General features: G+C 42.1%; 1 protein-coding gene across 3 annotated transcripts in view; it reads right to left on the bottom strand.

Moving 5' to 3' along the window:
• IQGAP2 (IQ motif containing GTPase activating protein 2) overlaps positions 1-16,889 on the bottom strand; it is a 297,963-nt gene that overhangs the window by 38,601 nt on the left and 242,473 nt on the right. For all 3 annotated transcript variants that reach the window (XM_066602868.1, XM_066602867.1, XM_066602870.1), the window contains 5 exons: positions 8,338-8,508; positions 6,603-6,686; positions 4,348-4,419; positions 4,182-4,251; positions 3,452-3,660 (listed from right to left, as the gene is read on the bottom strand). In XM_066602868.1, coding sequence (XP_066458965.1) covers positions 3,452-3,660; positions 4,182-4,251; positions 4,348-4,419; positions 6,603-6,686; positions 8,338-8,508 — 606 coding nt within the window. The remainder of the gene's footprint in view (positions 1-3,451; positions 3,661-4,181; positions 4,252-4,347; positions 4,420-6,602; positions 6,687-8,337; positions 8,509-16,889) is intronic.

Raw genomic sequence — 16,889 nt, forward strand, 5'->3', positions numbered from 1 at the left:
TATAGATAGAACAACTGTAGCAAATTGGGAGGCACTGACAATAATTATATTACCTGCATAATACCAACAATGGTGGCAAATGCTTTCAAAGTTGCCAACAGTCCTGATTTTCTAGGACTGCACATCAAACTGGTCTGGCAAATGCTTCTGCTAATATGAAAACAAGCAAGCATGTACATTTTGGGGCATTCCTGGGTTTAACTGGGAACAAGGTTAAATTTTCAGTAATTTAGGATTCCAATGATGGTAAGTATGCCTTGTTACATTTATAAATTGCAGAGATCGGAGTTACTGTTGCTAGGTGGTAAAATGGTCCCGATTTTTAGCAAAATCGAATCAAATGTGCCTGGCGCAATTTTGATTAAAATCGCATTTCCCGAAATGCTAAGTACAAAAGTCAGTGTGCAGCCAATCAGCAGCTAGGGCGCCTTGATGACACCAAATGTGTCCTCCATATTGCATATGGACAGCACTTTCATTGGATGCCTGCATCCAATCACCCAGCCATATATACATTGGTAATGTGTTAGCAGAGGCTATTTTGCAGCTCAACACAGGACAGAGAAGCAAGAACATATTAATGAGAAGCTGCATTAGAATCATGTCCCTATACAAAATGTGCTTTGTACTAATGGAGAGATACTCTGCAGAGAATACATTGCTACTGGTGTAAACAATTGGTAAAGCATAGCAGATAAAGTAGGTTGTATTGGAGGGACCAGAGAAGCTGCATAAACACTATATTCCAGTACAAATATTCTGCAGAGCGTATATTTCTGCTGCTGTCGCCGTATATAGCAGCAAAGAAACTACATTGTTGATGGAGGAATATTGCAGTTCTCAGTTTGTGGCCTCAGATGTTCAAGGTCGTTACACAGCTACCTGTGGGGTGAGGAAGTAACTGATGCTCTGCCGAACAAGTGCAGTTCAGAATATACAATATATAAGTACTCTCTAGCCCTCTGTTCTCATATATCATTCCACCCTATGATTGCAGCCTAGTAGGTACTGGTATTCTTTGGTGAATTAAAAAAAAAACAAAAAAAACCCTGAGAAACAGGAAGAAAGACCGTGTGTGTTTTCAGCTTCATACATTGTTCGAAGCTGTGAGTCTGGCCAATTTAAATTATTTACAGCTGCCAGTGGTTTTCTGCTAACTACAAAGTTAGCTGAAGAATTTAGTAAAAATAAACTAAAAACCAGACCAAAAAATAATGAAAATAAAAAAATTAGAAAATGCAAAGAAAGCAACAAGTAAGGGACGTGTCAGTAGTTGTGGTGGTGGATGAGGACGGTCAAAGTTGTCACCTCAAGCGGTACACACTGAAGCAATGTCTTCACATTCCGCAGGAGGTGAGGCAAGCCCGCTGTCACTCCTAAGAAGTGGTTCTGCCTATGCGCTACACCTGCAGAGCAGGTAACAGAGTGGATGAAACAGCATTTCCAAGTGTCACCACCTCTTCTTCCTTTCAGTCACAAACCAGTTATAGTCTGCACCACTTGGCCATGAGTATGTGCCCTCTATTTCACCCTGTGCCAAATCCCCTGCACACGCCAAAGTAATCCACATGGATCATGTGGTAGACTGTGAAAATAGCACAAATAAAGGAAGTAGTAAAAAAGCTGGTATAGGCGCAACCACTCCAGATGTTCGACAGACCATGTAGAAAATATAAAATGCTTTTTAATAAATCAGTTTCATGCCAGCAATAAAAACACATTCTCCCTTTGCCCCCCTCCCCTTCATTCCCCGATTCAGACTTTTGTATACATCCTTATTTTATTTGCCACATTCTTATTTTACCCTATTGCCGCTATAATACTTTACCAGAGCTAAACTGAGGAAGAGGCCCTGGCCACTCGAAACGTGTTTTTATTGCTGGCTTGAAACTTATTTAATAAAAATTTTAACTGGGGCAGATAAGGCGTCTATTAGTAGAAAGTAGCCCTTCACAGTATAGACGTTTATTGAAACAAAATGTATTAAAAAACTTTGGGGAATCCACATTCGTGGACTTTCTTGTGAGGCCAGCTATACTCATCTCTCTATTTATTAATTATATCTATGTTATAAGGTTTGTCCAGGTATTCCCATTCCTCCCTTAGTCTTTACTTACATTAATCCCTTACTAGGACTAACATGGTATCTTTGTGAGTCTTCAGCCCCAATTTTAATAGTGTTTCAATAAAATTTAGTTTTAATAAACGTCTATACTGTGAAGGGTTATTTAATAAAAAGGATTACATATCTTCCACCTGGTCTCTTGAATATCTGGAGTGATTAAGCCTGTACCAGCTTTTTTACTACTTTCTCTATGACTGTCAATAGGTTAGTCCAAAGAACCAGAGGGAGAAGACCAAGACATTGTATGCAATTATGCCCAAACAATTTATTTTCCTCTGAAGAGGAAGATGAGTGTGGGTCAGTGCCCGCGGTTAACACTCCACAGGCAATGTGTACTTAGGGGAATGCAGAAATGGAGGTATCAGCAACTTGTACTCACTGTAGCAGAGAGTTCACTCAGGAGAAGAATGACAAAGTGAAAGAAGAGATTGATGATGAGGTGCTTGACCAACATGGACAGGCAGGGATCTAGCAACTTGCAGGAGGAAGACATTTAGGGGCAGCATCTTGCCATGATGGGGAGTAGGGTGTTGCAGAAAAACAAAAAGGGATGTACCGCCACCATCAGCTACTACTAGTCACAGCAGCAGGCCCACAGCCATGTAAAAACCTCAACACGTTTGAACAGCCACATTAATTCTCACCACCTGCTGCCTTGGAAAGCCTGCCTGGGCCAGAGGGAAAAGAGACAGCCTCATACCACTCTCTCTTCTGCTACCTTTTTCTCCATCTCCCTCCCTGTTCATGCATTAACCTCAAAGCACAGAGAGGCAGTAGCACACCCACTTCAGGCCTCTCCTCTGCAATTGACGACTGGGGCTGCAGGCTTCAGAGCCAGGAGTGAGAAACGCAGAACAGAAGTTGAGCCACCACCTTCACAGACATTGACATCTTCCCCAAATTCCAGCATGTCCCAGGTCAGCAGCCAGCCCTCCATCCCCCATATATAGCAATGTAAAAAAAATAAAAAATCTAGAATGTTAGCTGAGTTCTATTGAGGTGAATGGGACACAGCCTGCAATGCCAATCTGGGCCACTGCACAACTTATAGAGCTGCTTGCTTCATTCAGCAAAACAGCTAGAGTGAGACAACCCCTTCAAAGAAAATGACCAAATCATTTCTGTAACATGCATAAAAGGAAACAAAGCAATCAAAGCCAAGATAATTAACTACAACTTCCAGCACGCTTCAATTTGGTCACGGGTTCATGCAGGATATGTTTAGAAGGAAAGCGTTTATGTTTTCCATTGTTTGCAGGAAATATTATGGGAGTGCCATCCTATTTTCTGAAGATAAAAGCACAAAATATTTTTAATGTTCCCAACCTGGAGAGTGATCCTGTTTTTCACCAACAAGCCTATTTTAATATCCATGAGATTGAGATCTTTTTCCAGTTGGGCATTTGACCTTATCTTGGTGACGACTTCTTCTCTTAATCTGGTCACTTCTAGTTCTTCTTGAAAGTCTAAATCACTTTGGTCCAAGAGATGGACAAATTTTCGCACAACATTCAAAGGTGGGTTCTCTGAGCAGACTATGGGAACAAAGAAGAACAATTAAAGTAATGTTGGGTCTCAGCGTACTGTACCTAGACCTGTACAAAGGTCAGACCAAAGTTCATGGGAGCACGATAAGAGAGGCCTACATTTTTCATCATCATGATCTTATAGACTGTTGTAACAATTTTTTATGTCTTTTTTAATATATCTTCTCATTGCATAATACATAGGAGCTTCACACTATACAGCAGCTTCACCGTTTACATTTTTTTGCAATCCACTTTGATCGCAAGATATACAAAGACTTAACGACAACGTTTTAACTCATCACTACTATTAGGCTGTGATCACACACTGTGGATTAAATCTGCATCAAAATCCATGAGCGGATTGTTACCATGAAATTTACTTATTCCATTGCAATGAATGAATTTCATGGTGAAAATCCACGGCATGACCATTTTCCGCTGTGGATTTTGTCAGCTGTAAGTGAATAGGGTTTGTTATAACCTCACAGATTTACCTTCACAATCATTGTGCTTTTGCCGCTACTTACTTAATGTCCGGTAATCCTCCCTTGCTTTGTTGGCTTTCAGGAAAGCTTGGATTTTAACTATTTCTTTTTCCTAAACAAATACAAGAGTGTCTGTTAATCTAATGTTGCCATCATGGCTGGATTTCTCTTATGTTTTCTTTTGTCTTATGGGAGAGAAATAACATACGTGATCCTTGAAATACTTCTGTCTCTTTTGGTATTCTCTTCTGGCTTTTAGCATTCGGTACCAAGATTGAATCTATAGGACAGATTTAAAACATCAGTGAATTGATATAGTCTTCAGCATATTGTGACTAGAGCTGCTTATCTTTGACATTTCAGAACATACTAAAAATGTTCAGATAAATTTAAAACAAGGCTTTCAAACGTAAGGTCCTTTTAGACGGAACGGGCTGTCGGGCAAACGATGCCCGACAGCTCGTCCCAGTGATTCTCGCAAATATTGTTGGCATCGCTCATAGCGCTGCCGGAATGGAGGCGAAGCCGACCAGGGAGCATTTTCCCTGCCTCCCATTTCCATTCACAGTAAGCAGACAGTTGTTCAAATACATATACATCTCGGATCTTAACTCTAAATATTGCCAACACATACAGTCTACAACCTGTCTCCTTCATACATCTCTGACTTTATGTCCCAATATCTCCAACACATAATTTCCAATCTAGAACCTGTCTTCTCCATACATCTCTGACCTAATCTTCCAATATCTTCCAACAGGTAATGTTCAGTCCACAACTTGTGTCCGCCATACATCTCTGACCTAATCTCCCGATACCTCCTCACATGTGATCTCCAATCCACAACCTGTTGCCTCTATAGATCTCTGACCTAATCTCCGGATACCTCCTCACATGTTGCCTCTATACATCTCTGACCTAATCTCTCAATATCTCCTAATAGCTAATCTCCAGTCCACAATTTGTGTCCTCTGTACAACTCTGACATGATCTCCCAATACCTCCAACACATAATCCTCCAGTCTACAACCTGTCCAGTCTATATATCTCTGAACTAATCTTCCAATATATCCCCACAGGTAATCTCCAGTCTACTACCTGTCCCTTCCATACATCTCTGACCTAATCTTTCAAGATCTCCCAACAGGTAATATTCAGTCTACAACCTGTGCCCTCCATACATCTCTGACCTAATATCCTGATTAGAGATGAGCGAGCATACTCACTAAGGCAAACTACTCGAGCGAGTAGTGCCTTATTCGAGTACCTGCCTGCTTGTCTCTGAAGATTCGGCTGCCGGCGCGGGTGAGCGGTGAGTTGTGGGAGTGGACAGGGGGAGGGGGGGGTGGAGAGTGAGAGAGAGATCTCCCCTCCATTCCTCCCCGCTTTCCCCCGCCGGCAGCTGAATCTTTAGAGATGAGTGGGCAGGTACTCGAATAAGGCACTACTCGCTCGAGTAGTTTGCCTTAGCGAGTATGCTTGCTCATCTCTAATCCTGATACCTCAGAGCCCGGCCAGCTTCAACTACAAAGGAAATGTAGTATTACATGCTAGGTCCACCAGAACAGCTTTTCACTAGCTATAACAAAGTGCCATTAACCCTTTCCAATCCACTGTCTGACGTCTGAAGACATTATGATTTAAGGCTATACAGCTCCGATGTTTGAAGACGTCCGTCGGGGTTCTCCTACTGTATATTGCCAGCCTCTCTGCTGTTGGAGCCTATCCAACGTGTCACCTCATGCAGTACTGGCTTTAGCCAGCAGATAGCGCCGATGTATAACGGCAGAAAAAGAGTAAGCCCCCCTGGGAAAACCAGAATACAAATTGGATTGGAAAGGGTTAATAAAGGGGACAGGGACCCATACGACTCCTATCAGGGCATATGGAAAGACGTTTCCTAATGAGAAAACCCTTTAGAGATTGTCGTCATTTCATGTTTTAATGGCATCAGAACAAGAAGTGTTTCATCGTCATTTTGGTCACGTCATACAGCATGCAATTTATGTACAAGACCAAAGTTAAAGGATGCTACAGGTATGGAAGCTATGAACTATAACAAGAGCTTGGACATTTCTTTGAAGTCAACAAATATCAGCCAGAAAATTACCAAGTTTCTCCTCCATTCCATTGAACACACAGATCCTGACACAGAGGTCAATGATCTTTAATAGAATCCTGGAAATGTCATCAAGGCTATGAAAACAGACATTTTATTTTTTCTTGTTTGCATGTCTGTTTAGCAACAGTGGATGTCTCAACCCCATCTCAGTTTTTGGGTCCCCAGAGGTAAACTAATTGCAGTGGGGTCTTTGCGCCTAAAAACGTGTATTCAGCTGGTGTCCAGACAGGGACCAGATTGGACTTACTCAATTTCACCGTATCAAACATAATTCTATTTCATCCGTTGATACAATGAAATAAAGGGTTTTCTTTGTAAAGGGATGTAATCCCATGCCATACCTTGACAATGCCTACAATGTTTCCTTGTAGTAGTTTTATTCTGTCAGTGTAGGTCTTTCTCTGCTTGTATCCTTTCCAAGAGGCCTGTCAATTAATAATAAAACATAGAACATTATATGTGAAGTATGATGTAGAGGAAGGCAATATATGGAAGAGAAGTCAGGTGTTACTTGTCACTGGAAGCATTTCACCTGTGAGTGATACAGTTTTATGAGGGGCATGCATTTTATTCTAACAATAGTCTTAAAAAAAATCTAATTAAAAAATTATCAACAGTGTTTTAATTTAACATATTAAAAATGATAATACCAAGACCTAAAATTTAAAGTGGACCCGCCAACTTTGCTTTTTATTAGTAAATACTTGTGTTCCACAGACAACAATTCAAGAAGCACCTTTTCTTAAGACCCTGCATTGAGCCGTTTCTCTTTTATTCCACTTGGAAACGTAGGAATACATTTATAAAAAGGACATTACTATAGGCCCATTTAGATGATCGCTCGAAGATCGCTCAAACGACAGTTTGACTGACAGCTTTGAGGGATCATTTTGCATGAAGTATTAAGTAGCTACTCAGCTACTTAAGTACCAATTAGGTGTGCAAATGAAGCGTTCCCTGAATGCAGTTAATAGCCCAAGGCTGTTATCTGTGCTCAGATCCTTTGTTCTCCACAGGGAAACAATGCTATCAGCACTCCCCGTGGAGAACAAAGGAGAACATTTTTAGGTTGGACTGAATTTAAGGATCAACTAGCAGTGCTCGAAAAGCACATGATGGGCGCACATTTACACACACTGATTATTGCTATAGTGATCGCCGATTAGCAATTTTTTTAGCGATCATCGGCTGGTGTAAATGGGCCTTATTCCTTGTCATTAGGTTTGGTTACTACATGGTCAGTACTGACTTGACAGTGTGTAAGGACATGCCCCATTGAATGATAACATCCAGTTATCAATTTATTTGTACCAATCCAGGAGGAATAACAGAGGAACAGCACAATATAGAGTTTTAAGAAAAGTTGCTTCAGAATTGCCATTATATGGGAAGTGTAAGTTTTTACAAAAACAGACAAGTCAGATTAGCTCTTAACAAAAGTAGAGTTGGGGACATATTGCTATTGGCATATTACTGGCAGTGGTGGTATGGGCAGTGCCATGCCAGCTCCCAGCTCTGCTTGACTTTTTTTTTGAAGGCCCGATGATGGGTTTGTTATAATCAATGACAAGCCTAAAGGCTTTTTTTAGAAGCCTGGTCTATGCCATACATTTACTTTAATTAATCTAACCCTTCTTATTCCTTTGGCAACTGACTTTCTAATGTATGCAACCACCAGGCACATTGTGGCTAGTTCCTGTGTTTTTTTTTATTTAACTGGTGTTTCTGTGCCACACGTGGGAACAATGTGGTTAATGATAAAGAAAAATCATTGCATTGGTAGAGGAGAGAATGGGGACAGGTGGAGGGGGGTGTGGGCTGGAGACTGATCCATCAGATAGACAGTTTCATAGCTTTGCTGATGACCATAACTCTGCAGCCTGCTAAGTACTGGAATACATGTCATTTGCAGAAGTCAAAAGATCCAAATTTTGTTTTAATGAAGCCCTATTAGCAAAATGATTTTAGCCCAAAATATACACAATTAAATCAAAATAAAATATAGAGCCTTTAAAGTTATCTAATGTAACACAGTAGAAGGACAATGACTTCTAATTTGCATGGCCTTAGTCTTACCTGTATTTTAACAGCATATGGCTCTTGTTGGTAGAGGTACGTTTTCCTCTTGCGGAATGCCCTCCTGGTCAGGTAGCCCCTCATGTGAGCTTGCAGCAGAGTAATCAAGTTTTCATTAGCCATCCATAGCTGTTCCCGGTTGTAATCAGCAGTAATTTTTCCACAAATGTTCTGAGAAAAATGTAAACATACTTTTATTATTTTTTAATCTACTTTTTTTATTAGCTGTTTCTCATCTCTATGGTGGACAGACTAAGGCCCAATGCACACAGGCGTATTTGCACTGTGGAATCCGTTTGCCTCCAGATCCTGCAGCAAATACTGCCCATAGACATGCTATGCAAAACGCTTTTCTACGCCCAAGAGCAAAAAATCAACTACGACTCGCACGGTTGCAGTCAATGGAAGCCGTCCGTTCCGCAGCAATTCCAAAATGTCAATTTCGAAATCGCCGCAGATCTACATCATCGCCAGGGCGTCGTTCTCTGCACTGCGCATACGTGGCAGCATGTCAGCCGGCACATCCGCAGCACAGAGAAGACGACATTGCAGAGGTACGCAGGGGTCATTGTTGGGGAAGAGGGTCTGATTCTGCTGTAAAACCTCGCAGTCAGAATCCAACCCGGTTGTGTGCATTCGGCCTAAGACATTCAGGTAATAAGAGATATTAAACATGTCTTACGTATTTATACAGGCAAAGTCTGACTTGTGTCATTTGTGTTAATCAGTATTGAAACTTATACTATGAGGACGGTTTAAATGTAATAAGACAGACAGAAAAAAAATGGGGGAAAAAACTTGGGAAAAAAAAAAAAGAATAAATCGGCGCCATATATATCCACAACATCCAAACAATATGCAGAACACTTTGCTGTTACAAGAGAAAATTGGAACTGCTGTATGATTGTGGCTCTTTTCTCCAATTCCTGCACTGGACTAAGTTCATGTTTTGTCAATGGGCAAAACCAAGACAGGATATAAAATTTTGGGTATAACTTTGGGTAGACTTAATGTATCATTTGCCTTTTATCTGATGGAAATCCTATCTTCTAATTGCGAGTGAGCCCAAAACTGACTACAGGCATGTTACAGTTGACAGCCAGTCTTTTGGCCAAAAGTCACTGGCCTCACTCAGCTAAGCTGTCCCAGGCCTCTCAGTAGTCAAGCCAGACACCTACTGAACACTGATGAGGGGCGGTCACCCCAAAACAGCTGTCTGTATATGGTATTCTAGCTTGGGCTTAGAATTCCCAGTCATTGTTACAAGACTTGTCTAAAAAGTCTAACATTGATCTGCAGGAATGCTGCCTTCCAATAAGTGGTATTGCAGAGGTATTGTTCCATCTTATCTTCAGCCAAGCTGAACATGCTTGTTACATCAAGGAAGCGAGGGAGATAAGGAGCTGCCAGATACCTCATACTGCGTTCAAGGAAAAGAAACTAACCTGTGAAATAGTTTTTGTCAAATATAGAACATTAGTTTTGCAATGTCCATAAACAGTAAATTGAATCCCTAAGTATGGTAATGCACTTTCATATTCCATTACACAGCCATGAGCACAAATATGTTTTCAATCAGCTTTGCTATTTCACCTCGGCTTCAAAATAGATTTGTAACCATTCGGATCTACCTCAAATCCGCAGGGGTGCGCTTAAAGGGGTTGTCCCGCGAAACAAAGTGGGTCTATACACTTCTGTATGGCCATATTAATGCACTTTGTAATGTACATTGTGCATTAATTATGAGCCATACAGAAGTTATCAGAAGTTTTTCACTTACCTGTTCCGTTGCTAGCGTCCTCGTTTCCATGGAGCCGTCTAATTTTCAGCGTCTAATCACCAAATTAGACACGCTTGCGCAGTCCGGGTCTTCTTCTTTTCTCAATGGGGCTCCGTGTAGCTCTGTGTAGCTCCGCCCCGTGCCGATTCCAGCCAATCAGAAGGCTGGAATCGGCAATGGACCGCACAGAAGCCCTGCGGTCCACCGAAGGAGAAGATCCCGGCGGCCATCTTCAGCAGGTAAGTAAGAAGTCACCGGAGCGCGGGGATTCAGGTAAGCGCTGTCCGGTGTTCTTGTTTAACCCCTGCATCGGGGTTGTCTCGCGCCGAACGGGGGGGCTGTTGAAAAAAAAAAAAAACCCGTTTCGGCGCGGGACAACCCCTTTAACAATCGTCCTAGCTAAAAAGACCCTTACTTACAAACAGAGCAAAGAATTAGGACGCCCGCACACGGGCGGAATTTCCGCCGCTGGAAGCCTGCATAGGATTGTGTTAACAAACGCAATCCTATGCAGACGGCCGCGATTTGGCTGCGCGAAGTGTCGCGCGGCAAACAAATCGCGGCATGCTCTATTTCTGTGTGGGGCTCGCAGAGCCCCACACAGAAATGTAACTCGCCGCCTGCTCCGGTCTGCGCATGCGCCGGCTGCCCCGCAAGCCGCCACATCAAACAGCCGGAGCCGGGTGAGTACGCACTGGTCGCTGCAGGCGCTCGGGTCGGGTCCCGCAGCGAGAATCCTCACCGCCGCATCCTCGCCACCCATCTGTAGGCGGCCTAAAAGGAACACACTAACAAAAACTGATCCACTGTGTTATGTCTGGTGCATGTTTAGAGGGGACAATGCATGATACAGATTCAATAACTACCAAAAGCTAGCAGTCATGAATTACCCTGTTATGCTTAGTGCAGAGGCATCAGTTTTTCCTGGAGTGTGCCTTTAATTTTTGTTACATTACAGGGAGTCCATCAGAGCCTCTCTCACCAGTCAACAAATTACAGCACCAGGTCGGACCGTGAAATACATTAACAAACACATTAATGGAGGTCTGATTAGACTAACAAAAAAGTTTTAACAACTATGCAAAAGAGGTTACAAGGGGCCATTGAATGGTCCCCTTTGCGACAAGTACAACTCTCCTTCATTATGCCTGACTAGTGCCTTGCTGTATTGAACAATTCCTTTACCATCTGATGCCACTGTCTCCCGCATTGGAATCTCAGGCATGTGCCATGTGATTGTGGGGAGGTGCATGTGTAGTACTCTCCAGCATGTGGGCTTTGCATAGCACATGTGCAGTAGGTCACTGAAGGCAATGTCCAAAAGCTGGAGTTTATGGTGTATGCAATGCCCTACCATTGCACAAGACTTCAGTGCAAGAGACAGTGACATTGGATGGCAAAGGAGCCATTAGTTAAGACAGAAGGAGAATCAATGATAGAATAGTAGAGTTGGAAGGGACCTCCAGGGTCATCTGGTCCAACCCCCTGCTTAGTGAAGGATTCACTAAATCATCCCAGACAGATATTTGTCCAGCCTTTGCTTGAACACTTCCATTGAAGGAAAACTCACCACCTCCCGTGGCAGCCTCTTCCACTTATTGATCACACACACAAAATCTCTGCCTGAATCACAGGGTAGGCATTTTAAAGATGGCTATACAAATTAGTTCCGTATTGGCTAAATCCGCTTAATTCAAAATGTCATCTAATGTGCATGGGGGACCTCCTGACTCTCACTGGACAGCAGATGCCAAAGTGAGATAAGGATTAAGTAGCAGGATTTCAACTGCATGACCCTTTTGTTCTCAGGATAAGCCACAGCCAGACAAATCCCTCTCTACCACAAGCATGTTTGGCCAAACGTGATGGGGGGGGGGGAGGGGGGGTGTTGGGTGTGGATAGCGCTCTCCTAAACCAGCATTTGACCGCACCTACATAATTGCACAAACTGGGCAGCTTCACGAACATTACCACCCTGTTGCTTTCTACTTTAGGATTACATCTGTTGCCTTATGTTTTAGAACTGATCAACTGAACTTCCCACTTTCATCACCACTTACGCATAATAACTCATAATGAAATCCCTGCCTTCTAATGTTTGCATGACAAATTCCAAAACCCAAACATCTTCCCTTCCAAGTCTCCAAAGCATGAAATGAAATCTCAACATGAGAGGGGGAAGTGTTGTAGGATCAGAGTCTGATGTTTTCCACCTGGCAGGAAACCGCAGGGTAAGTGACGTATGTACAGAAACTGCCATGTTTAGGCCAATTCTAAGAGACCAGGAAGTATTTGGGCCAGATTTCACATGACTTCCAAGAAGGAATGTAGTAATTAAAAAGTCTATGCAAAGCATGTGATAAGATGTATCTAGAATGCTTTACCACTATTCCCTTTTGCACAGTCGCTGGTTGATCAAACTTCATCTGTGTGAAGTCCCAGTGTTCGTATTTGAACGACTTGAGATTTGTATGGAGATCCAGTCTATGAACAATATCTCAGCAAACTAATGATCACTGTTCTGCATACGGGCGTACAAATGATTATCGTTCGTATGCTTCAATGACTTTTCTGAGCAACTATTTATTCTCTAAACATGGAGGCTGCACACTGTTCAGTTGGCCATAAACTAGAGATTTCCCATTGCTGGTTTCGGAATGGCTCATCATTAAGGCTTCATTCACATGGGCGTATTTGTGCTTCATATTATACACAGATTTCTTACGCATGTAATACAAAGAGCTTAAACCCTATTGATTTGCATTGGGGTAGTCAGACATACGTTATTTACATGTGTGAATTGAAATTGCAGCATGTCCTATTTTGGTCTGAGTTCCAAACCAAAATTGCCCATTAAAATCAATGGGATTGTATAAATATGGAGTGAATACACGATTCACGTGTAATTCACACCATGTTTATGCATGAAGTCAACGGAGCCTTCTTCTGTATTTAAATTTTTTTTTTGCATGGTTGAAAAATGCAATGAATACATACACAAAAGTACATAATATGCCATGAATACGGCCATGAAAATGCTGCAGATTTCACGGACCAAAACGCGATATGCCTGTGTGAATGAGACCTAAGGGTCTGTTCACACAAGCGCCGTTTTCACGTGTTATAGGTGCGTGCAAAGCTCGCATCTAAATATAATCAATGGTTTCCTATAGAAGTGTTCAGATGAATGCCTCTTAGATGCACTAAATCTTTGCAATAATCAAAGATAGGACATGCGACTGCAAAATGGCATCTAAGGTCCGTGGTGCGAGAAAAGATAATACCTGACCCCATCTTTGGCGAGTGCTTTCCATAGACTCCTATGGGAGATGGATTACACGCACCTAGGATCGTGTGAACGGGCTAATTAAAATAGTTGGATTGCACCCGTTCACTCGTTCTTTAGTGCTGTATGGTCGCAATCTTTTCACAAGCTTATAATGCGCGAAAACAATGTTCATGCAAACGAGGCCTAAGGGTAGGCTGAGACGTTAAAACCAATTGCTGATCCATCTTTGCTATAACCTGGGCTATCCTAGGATGGGGTTCTCTTGAGATGCAAATCTCTTTGGCATAAAGTCCAAGTATTGCGCACAACTAAACCCAATGACAGCATAGAAAATCTTATATGGCAGCGCAGTAAGATTTTTCACTGCGCCATCTCATCTATAATGCTTCTAGGAAAAAACACATTGGTAGCCTTAAAGAAATCCTCTGTCATCATCCATATGTATAGATGACCATATAAAACTGTAAATCCAGATTATGACACAAACAGTAGGAAATACAGTAGGAAGTACTAAAAATAGGAAAATACTTCTAAAAGCAAAATCAACAAAAAATGTGTTAATGTTGGTCTCCAGAATAGGCATATCTTGCTACATTTTGAACAACAGCTTGACCACTTTCGGTGGTAGCAACCACCAATATTTTGTGGAAATCTGGAAGATTCAGATGTTTTACTTATTCCTAGTTATTACTGAATAATCCCTCTGTAGTGGCCTAGTACATGCTTTCCTGGCCGCCTCCATAATGTCATACATGTATGTTCTATGTAGATGCACTGTGCAAAACTGTCTTGTCATTCTATTATGTATATTGCACAGCTGCAGCATGTGATGGGTTAAGTGTCTGCAAAGTGTGAGCTGACTATCTGCAAATGTATCAATTCTATCTTGTCACGTGGTATGAGTGAAGCTATAAATGTGAGCTTGAGAGCGGGAAGAGAGTTGAGTTCAGGGGTCTTCCATCTTGGCTTCCAGCCCTCATGTGTTGAAGATGAAAGAGGAGGAGAGATTTCCCGAGTGCAATATCAGCATGAACTGTGAGTGAGCCCATCCCAAAGAGAGAGAGCGTGAGTCAGTTCTAAGTTTTCTTAGTCTCTCACACATATTAGATGTACAGCCAGTTCCACTGAAATCGGGGGTGGTTTCCAATATATTGTACACTGCCTTGTTACCCGCAGAGATTCCTACTGAGATTAAATGAAATCTGTACTGTGATGTACTGGTTGCCATTTGTTATACTGCCGAGGTAAAAAAAAAAAAAAAAAAAACTTTTATGGGCAACACAGATTTTCTTTAAAACTTCAATGCGCGTTTATGTGTCTTTTGTTCAAGTTTTAATCCCGGGCAACGCCGGGTATGCCTGCTAATAATCGCATATGTGCGGTAACGATGTCTGCCCTCATGTGTCTGCCTGTTTGAGTAGGCATAGCTTATGATGTGCACCCTCTTCCGCTCCGCCTCGCCATGCCTACACATCACTTAATATATCTGTGTTGTTGCGCTCCCTAGAGAACTCTAGAAATTTTCAGTATAAAACATAGCCTGTGTCCTTCCTCATGATGCAAGCCATTTCCCTGCCAAATTTTATCAAAATTGCTCCAGCAGTTTAGCCGTGAAAAGCTAACAAACAGAGTTACTTTGCATTTATATTACATAATAACCTACATATTAACATAGTATGTAAGGCTAAAGGGAGACAATGTCCATCTAGTTCAACCCCTCTTGTTGATCCAGAGGAAGGCAAAACCCCCCCCCCAAAAAACAATGAGGCAAGGCCAATTAGCCTTCTTGGGGGAAAGAAATTCTTCCCGACTCCATAATGGTAGTCAAAATAATCCCCGTATCAACGTTTTAGTATGGATATATTGTACAGATGTAGCAAATGTTAAATTGACATTTAACACACTATTCTAATTTAACTACAATTTGCTATAATGCTGTAAATCCAGTTCTCGATGTGCCAGTCATGTTAATGATTGCTAGATCTTTATACAGTCAGCTTAACTCCAATTGCATTAGTGCATTCACTAGTTTAATGGCACAAAGTGCCTATTTTCCTGCTATAAACTTTCCTTTTATAGCAAATCCCACTTCTGTTAGCTTTAGTAAAGGAAATCCTGGCAATAGAAAAAAAAGTTTTTTTTTGTTCTTGATCTAGTGTCATGCTTATCCTTGGGCTGTACCTGCTTTCCTGGCCCCCTCCATAATGTTATACATGTATGTCCTATGTAGATGCACTGTGCAAAACTGTCTTGTCATTCTGTTATGTGTATTGCACTGCTGTAGTGTGTGATAGGTTAAGTGTCTGCAAAGTGTGAGCTGACTTTCTGCAAATGTATCAGTTCTATCTTGTCATGTGGTATGAGTGAAGCTATAAATGTGAGTGCTTGCGAGCGGGAAAAGAGTTGAGTTCAGTGGACTTCCATATTGGCTTCCACCTAAAGCACAGAGACACATGGGGGCACCTTCAGCCCTCATGTGTAGAAGATGGAAGAGGAGGAGAGATTTCACGAGTGCAAGGATCAGTATGAACTGTGCGTCAGCCCACCCCAAAGAGAGAGAGCGTGAGTCAGTTCTAAGTTTTCTACTCAAGGTCTATTGCAGAGGTACTCTTCTTTTCTCAATTGTTCACGCCCAAGCGTCCTGAAGTCTGGGACCGCTGGGTGGAGGTATGCATATTCAATTAACACAAGCACAGGCGTCCTGAAGTCTGGGATCATTGTGTGAAGGTACTCCTCGTCAAGTCTATCTGTATAAATCTCTGATTTTACCTGCACTTGGAAGACTGTCTGTTTTGCCTTGTATCTGTGGAATTGTTACCCAGTAAAGTTATTCCAGGCCCTGACCATTCCAAGGGACCTGAGGCACTATAACACGGTCTGTGGCTCAATTATTTCCCCATCGATGTTCATGCCAGGGGGTACCGGAACGGTGGCATCACCCATGACAACCCCTTCACCTGTCCTAATGTTTATTGGGAATCCCTATGCCGGGCGGGTCCAGAAGGGGCCCAGCGCTGCCCTGGCCTTGGCTGCGTGTGTCCCTCTGGGAGGGAGCATGGTAAGTGCCACTATGACAAACCAGCATCTTGCCCTCCCAGCTCCTCACCGTATGCCATGTGTCCGGGGTCACCCTGCGTGACACTGCATCTCCCAAACTGTGTCCCTACACCTGAATATTTTATTATGGCTTGTCATTTTGACTAAAACATTTGCATTTACACTTGGACTGGAAAAGAAATCAAAGAATGTAAATAAATGTGAAAAACATAATAGGAAATGAAAAGGAACCGTTGGCGATGAAGATTTGCTTACTTGAGCCGGTTTTCCCGAGTCATAGTCTAGCTATACTGGGCTGTGGCCCAAACCATTTAAACTGTTAAAGATTAGGAACCCAAAGAACAATCTGTTCTTTGTGAAAAATAGCCCTTAATTATACAAAATGATATTGTGGCTGAAGACATTTTTAACCTTTTAACTACCAGC

The sequence above is a fragment of the Eleutherodactylus coqui genome, chromosome 5 (assembly GCF_035609145.1).
Source record: "Eleutherodactylus coqui strain aEleCoq1 chromosome 5, aEleCoq1.hap1, whole genome shotgun sequence".
In the NCBI taxonomy this organism is placed as follows: domain Eukaryota; kingdom Metazoa; phylum Chordata; class Amphibia; order Anura; family Eleutherodactylidae; genus Eleutherodactylus; species Eleutherodactylus coqui.